Raw genomic sequence first — 7601 nt, forward strand, 5'->3', positions numbered from 1 at the left:
AGCAAAAACACAGAGACAGATACACAGACACAGACACATAAATACTAAGGCACACACTGACACACAGACATGCCAAGACATTCATTCACAGAGACATAGATAGACACACAAAAACACACAAGCAGACACATAGACATACACATAAAAACTCAGGCACACAGGGACACACAGGGACACCAAGGCACTCATTCACAGAGACAGACACAGACATGCAGAAACACACAGAGAGAAACATAGAAAAGACACACAGACATGCACATGAATATTAAGGACAAAGCAACACACAAACATGCTACACACATAAACATACACAGACACAGAAAAACACACAGGCACACAGAAACAGACACACAAGCATGCACATAAATACTCAGGCACACAGGGACACACAGACACACCAAGACACTCATTCACAGAGACATACATAGACACACAAAACATAAGCAGACATACAGAAACACACGTACAGACACACATAAATACTCAGGCACACAGGGACACACAGATATACAGACACACAGACATACACACATACACATAAATACTCAGGAATAAAGGGACACAAACATACCAAGATACTCATATACAGATACATACACAGACATACAAAACACACCAAGAGACATATAGAAACAGACAGACATACACACATGCACATAAATACTCAGGCACACAGAAACACACAGACTCGCCAGGACACTCATACACAGAGACATATACAGATGTAAAAAACACAGAGAGACACACAGAAACAGACACACAGACATATGTGCATGCACATAAATACATGGGAACACATGGACATGCCAAAACATATACATAGAGACACACAAAAACACAAAAGTAGACACACAGAAATAGAGACACAGATATACAGACATACACATAAATACTCAGGCACAAAAGGACACAGACACACCAAGACACTTATTCACAGAGATATAAGTATACACAGAAAAACACAAGACATTCATATACATATGCACATAAATACTCAGGCACAAAGGGACACACAGAAACATACAGACATATACATAAAAACTCAGGCACACGAGGACACAGAAACACACCAAGACACTCATACATAGAAGCATACACAGACACACAAAAACACACAGAGAGACACACAGACACAAAGACTTATACATAAATACTCAGCAATACAGGGACACACAGACATGCCAAGACACTCACAAACAAAGACATACACAGACAAGCAAAAACACAGAGAGAGACACAGACATACAGACATACACATAAATACTCAGGCAAAAAGGGACACACAGACATGCCAAGGCTCCCTTTCACAACGACATACAAAAACACAGAGAAACTCAGAAACAGACACACTGACATACACATAAATACTCAGGCACAAGGGACACACAGACATACCAAGACATTCATACAGAGATATACAAAAACACACAGAAACTGACAGACAGACAGACACACATATACATAAATACTAAGGCACACACTAACACACAGACATGCCAAGACATTCATTCACAGAAACATAGATAACCACACAAAAACACACAGAGACACAGAAACAGACACAGAGACACACATACACATAGATACTGAGGCACACAGGGACACACAGACATGCCAAGACACTCATGCATAGAGACATAGATAGACACACAAAGACATACACTGTCACACAAAGAAACACAGAGAGACATAGAAACAGACACACAGACATACACATAAAAACTCAGGCACACGGGGACACACAGACATGACAATACACTCATTCACAGAGACATACACTGACACACATAAACACACAGAGAGACACACAGACTTGCACACATACACATATATACTCAGGCATACTCTGACACACAGACATGCCAAGACATTCATTCACAGAGACATAGACACACAAAAACACACACAGAGACACACAGACACACAGACAGACACATACACATAAATACTCAGGCACACACTGACACACAGACATGCCAAGACATTCATTCACAGAGACATAGATAGACACACAAAAACACACACAGAGACACACAGACACAGACATATAGACATACACATTAGTACTCAGGCACACTGTGACACACAGACATGACAAGACATTCATTCACAGAGATATAGACACACAGAACACACACAGAACACACACAGAGACACACAGACACAGACCTACAGACCTACACTTATACCTAAATACTCTGCAATACAGGGACACACAGACATGCCAAGACACTCATAAACAAAGACATACACAGACAAACAAAAACACAGAGACAGACACACAGAAACAGACACACAGACACATTAATACTGAGGCACACATCTAGAGACACACAAACATGCGTGCATACATACAACAGAGACACCCACATACAGTTGGAGACACACAGGGCTCTTTTTATGTGAACTTTAAAGCCAAAAATAAAATTTTAAATCACGTTTGCCCTCCCCCCCATCACTCATACACACATATACACACTCATAAGCCCAGATCCCTGGGCTCTGATCAATGTCCTCTACCTCTGATTAGCACCCATCATCAACCATTCTCCCCATTTCTTCTCACTTTTAAAAATCCTTTTTTAATTAAGAAAGGGTGGAGATTTGGCTGACAAGAATATTTATCAACAATCTGACAGAAATAAACAGTTAACCCCCTTGTTGATTTAGCCCAGAAATGACTTTGACCTCATAGGCCCCTGCAAATTCTCCAGAACGTTGAAGCTCCTGGATGGTGATCATCCCTGGTCGTCTTGCGTGGGATCTCATCAATCCTGCCCAGTTGACCTGTTGTTCTTCTTACGTGGCATTGGAAGTGCAGCACTTGTATACATGACTTTACCACTGCTAAAAGTTGGAGAGGAGCCTCTAAAAACTTGATGGCCCTGGTGCTTGGGACTCCCATTTCTGTGCCTTCTTAACCTGGGGAAGTTTTGCCCATCATTAATTTCCCTTTGTGGCCTTCCCCCATTTTGGTATGAAATTCGGGGTTTGGATGAAGGGAACTCTAAGGTTAGCTTTATGAAGTTGTGTGAATGCTCCTCATTTGAATTTTCATTGTCAAATGGGGGGTTCAGACTAGTTGTTCTCAAAAGTTTCCTTTGTGAGTCCTGCCAGCTAGCTCTCATCCCCTTAGAAGCTCCATTTCCCATGGCAACTGAGTAGTGGGGTGGTTGTACCACAACATCTAGAATGAGTTGGGGGCGGGGTGTGATTGGATCAAATTTTCTTCAGAAGGTTTAGGGGGCAGTGGGAGCACACAAAATGACTGAAAAGTTTTTTGGGGGGATCAGCAAGATGACCTCTCGGTAAGGATTTCTGTGTGAGTCTGGGCAAGTCTCCCCCTAATTTTTTGGCTGACTGGTTCTTCCCCCTGATTCCCCACTGCAGGAGGGGAGTTTGAACTAGTTCATTCTCTAAGAGCCTAGTTTGTTTGGGTTTCTGTTGTGGGAGGCTGAGACCAGACGATTGAAGAGTTTCCTGTAGGATGTACCTGGATGACCCCTACATGGGGTCTGCTGTAGGAATTTGGACTTGTCTCTCTGATATCTGGCCTTCCTCAGCTTAGCTTCACTCCCCAAGTGACAGTTTGAACTAGTTGATTTTGTAAGAGCTCCTGTTTCCCTGGACTAATGTAGCGGGGAGGGCTGGACAATATTATCTAAAAAAGATTTGGTGGAAAAGGCAGCCGGTTGACTCAGTGCACTGACAGCCAGGCCTAGAGATGGGAGGTCCTGGGTTCAAACGCAACCTTAGACACTTCCCAGCTGTGTGAGCCTGGGTAAGTTGCTTAACCCCCCATTGCCTAGTCCTTACTGCTCTCCTGCCTAGGAATCAATACACAGTATTGATCTAAGAAGGAAGGTTAAGAGTTAAAAAAATTTGGTGATGAGGGTTAGACCAGATGATTTCAAAGGGATTCTGGGAAGGTGAATGGCTACCAAAATGATTTCCAAGTAGTGGATTTGGGGAGGGTCATTTGGGCAAGTCTCTCCTTTCTGGACCTTCTCAAGTTCTTTCACATTCCCAGTCACAGTGAGGAGGCATTAAACTGGTGGATTCTCTAAGAACCCCTTTTTGTTGGTACTTAGGTGAGTTGGAGGGAAATAGGTTCACATTACCTTCAGAAATCTTGGGGTAGGGGGTAGACCAGATCATTTAAGTCTTTGGGGGGGGTGTACCAAAATGGCTCTAAGGAAGGGGCCTTGGTGTGAGTTTGGCAAAGGCTCTCTCCTTATTCTGTTCTCTTCAGACCCCCCCCCCTTTCCAATTAAGGAAAGTTTTAACTGGTTGATTTTCTTTCTTTTGTGCTTCTGGGGGGGGGGTTCACTGGACCAGATTATCTTCAAAAGTCTTGGGGGGGGGGGAGGAGCTGGACCAGATACTTTACAAGCCTTGGAAGGGGTGGTATCAAAATGACTTCAAGGTAGTGACAGCTAGGTGGCTCAGTGAATAGAGAACCCAGCCTGGAAAAAGGAGGTCCTGGGTTCAAATGTGACTTCAGACACTCTCCAGCTGTGAGACCCTGAGCAATTCACTCAACAGTCCCCATTGCCTTGCCCTTATCACCCTTCTGCCTTGGAGCTGATACACTATATTGAGTCTAAGGCAGAAGGTATGACTTCAAGGTAGGTGGGAGCTTCTCTTTGGATTTAGGAGAGACTCCCGGGGATTTCTGGGTTCCCTCAGCTTCTCTTCCACCTCTCAAATGAGAGTTTGAGCTAGCTGATTTTGTAAGAGCCATTTTTGCCTGGGCTTCTATTGGAGGGAGCTGATGAAAAGAGATGGGGGGAATATTACCAAAATGGTCTCTAGGTAGGACATTTATTGTGAATTTGAGCAAAGTTCTTTCCTTCCTGGCCCCCCCTTGTCGGGCTTCTCCCCCCTCCCCCTACAACAAGATGATGTCTAAGACGGCTGGACCAAACAATCTTCAATGCTATGGGGGGGGAGGGGGGGAGATGGACCAGATGATTTAAAGGGCTTGGAGGGGTAGCTTGTCCCAAGATCTCTTTGTAAGATCTTCTGTGTCAGTCAGTTTGGACAAGTCCCTCCCCTCTCCCCCCTCCCCAGTCGATTTCCTAAGTGCCCTCCTATTGTTTGGGCTTCTTAGGGCGGTTGGGGGGGAGGAGTTGGACCAGATGATTTCCAAGGGTTGGGGGAGTTCCATTACCAGGACAACCATAATGACCTCAAGGTAGAGGCTTCCATTGGAATTTGTACTAGGCTTTCCCTGATTTCTGGCCTTTCTCAGTGCCCACCCCCAGCAAATAAGGGACATTAAAAATACTTTGTTCTCTTCTTTTTGGCGGGGAAAGGGAGGTGGATCAGATTATCTTCAAAAGATTCATGGGGGGGTTGGGGGATTCTGGGAAGAGGGTACCAAGATGATCTCTAGGTGGGGCTTTGGGGTGAATTTGGGCAAGTCTTCCCCCATTCTGGGCCTCTTCGGGTTCTTTTCCATCTCTGTCCACCTACAGAGTTAGAACTGGTGGGTTCTTTTGTTTGTGTTCCCCGAGGGGCGGGGCAGGGAGGGGTTGGACCAGACAATTTCAAAGACATTCTGAGGGGGGGATCGTACCAAGATGATCTCTAGGTAGTGGTTTCTGTGTCAGTCTGGCCAAGTTCTCCCTCCCCACCCCAAGTAAAAGAGGATTTGAACTAGTTGATTCTGTTTGGTGGTTTGGGGGATGGTGGGGCTGGACCAGAGCTTTTCCCAAATGTTTGAGGGGGAATTGGACCACTGAATCTCAAAGACCTGGGGGGGGGGAGGGCGGGGCTTGTTACTGGACAACAGTAGGCCATTTGAATTTGGGCTCCCGTCTTCTCCCCTCTTTGGGTTTTTTCTCTTCTTCCCCCCCCCCCCATGTGAATGTTTTGAACTAGTTTGGGCAAGCACAGAGCCCTTCCTCCCTCCCTTGTCCCCTGTGGAGGTGGGGAGTGGAAATGGCGGGCCCTGGACTAGGTCCCTTACCTTCTCTTCCTTGGTCCTAGAGTGGCAAGGAGACAAAGCAAAGCAATGCAGAGAACATGAGCTCGTTTATCATGGTTTTCAGGTGGGACAAAACATCACAATTCACAGATCAGAATTCATTTCAGAGTCCTGGATGCTCTCATTAGGCACTTTGGAATGCCACGCTTCCATTAAGTTATCATCAACCTCAGAAACATCCATCATCTCCTGGTCTTGCGAATCGTCTTCTTTCATGGCCAGCTGTTGAGCAAACTTGATGTTCAGCCCCTCTCTGTAATGGAGTTTTCTTTTGAGCTCAAACCGCCTCTTATGATCTTCCTCATCCTCACTGCTCTCACTCTCTCGCAACAGAATCATACACTCTATGTCCTGGTCGTTTTCTAGCCTCTGGCTCAGCAGCTCTGGGGTGATGGTATGTGGGATCCTCGAGTACCTGATGTCTTCGTAGTCGTCTTCTTCTTCAGAGTCTTCCAGTTCGGTATGGTTGGGTGGGTCTTGCTCTTCGATGTTCATGAGTTCGTAGTTCTTATCTTGTGGGTGGTAAGTTGCTAAGATGTCCGTTTCTTCCCACTTCTGGGATTTCTTACTGAACTCCTCATCACACATAGAACCGGCACCCACTCCCAGAGTTGACAAGACAGGACTCCCAGGGTTGCTTTTCTTTTTCAGGATTCCTTTGATGGGTCTTCGTTTGGCGGTGGAAGTTGCCATTGGTGCTCTGCTCGATGGTTAAGTTGGATCAATGGTAGATGGTAAGGAGAGAGGACTCGAAGGCAGTAGGCGGCTAACTCAGTGATGACTCGGCTCACCTTGGTTACTAGAGCTAGTTGGCAGTTGACGGTGACACTAATAGCGATGGTAACAGCGGGAGGCAGTGCTCTGGGCTTTGGCTCCTCTATTTAGCCTCTGGATACTGGAGCCTGGACCACAGCTCTGGGGTTGCCCCAAGATGGTATGCCTGGGCTTTCTCCCCGGTTGATCTCTGGCTGCCCTGGCTCACTCTAGCAACAATATAGTGTTGGAACAGTGACGTCATAATGTGAGCGTCAGCTCAGGGAGCCACCTCCCTTTGTGACTGGAAGGAGTCACTGGCTCACTGAACTGCCTTATATGGGCAATAAATGAGGCCCTCTTAAAGGGCCCGTCCAGTAGAGGCTGCCTCCCTTGATATCACCTGGGCCCTTGTTTTATTTGAGATTTGAATCGGGCCTCTGAGATTGACTTACTAGCTTGGTAACCATGGCCAACTCTTCACCTCTGTGGCCTGTTTTCATCACTTCTTAAACAGGGATAAAAATACCAAGGGTTGTCTCACAGTCAAAGGACATGATATATCTTGATATATGGAAAGCCCTTTATACCTATGGAAAGTGCGGGATAATGCTAGCCAGCTGTTTTTATTTGTATTGTTCGAACATGACAAATCCCAAAGACAAAAAGTCTGAGTGAAGGAAGGTAGAAAATCACTTTTTCAAGAAACTGAGTACCTAGAGCACCCTCCGCATCGCAGTACCATGCATCCCCCTTTTGACCATCCTCTGCTATATGGTTTAGTCTCTTACCTTCTTCTTCTTTGGCTTTTAGTTTCATTTTGGCCCCAACATGAGTGGACAGAGTTCCCAGGGTA

At 45.6% G+C, this 7601-nt stretch overlaps 1 protein-coding gene across 1 annotated transcript; it reads right to left on the bottom strand.

Moving 5' to 3' along the window:
- Window positions 1-6076: 6076 nt before the first annotated feature.
- LOC123253620 (protein phosphatase inhibitor 2-like) lies at window positions 6077-6685 on the bottom strand. Its single transcript, XM_044682788.1, has one exon. It carries the CDS (start codon window positions 6683-6685, stop codon window positions 6077-6079), a length of 609 nt encoding a protein of 202 aa, XP_044538723.1.
- Between the last annotated feature and the right edge of the window lie 916 nt (window positions 6686-7601).

This window comes from Gracilinanus agilis, chromosome X (assembly GCF_016433145.1).
Source record: "Gracilinanus agilis isolate LMUSP501 chromosome X, AgileGrace, whole genome shotgun sequence".
In the NCBI taxonomy this organism is placed as follows: domain Eukaryota; kingdom Metazoa; phylum Chordata; class Mammalia; order Didelphimorphia; family Didelphidae; genus Gracilinanus; species Gracilinanus agilis.

Coding starts and splice junctions, on each gene's coding strand:
- LOC123253620 (XM_044682788.1), bottom strand. CDS start 6,685: ATGGCAACTTCCACCGCCAAACGAAGACCCATCAAAGGAATCCTGAAA.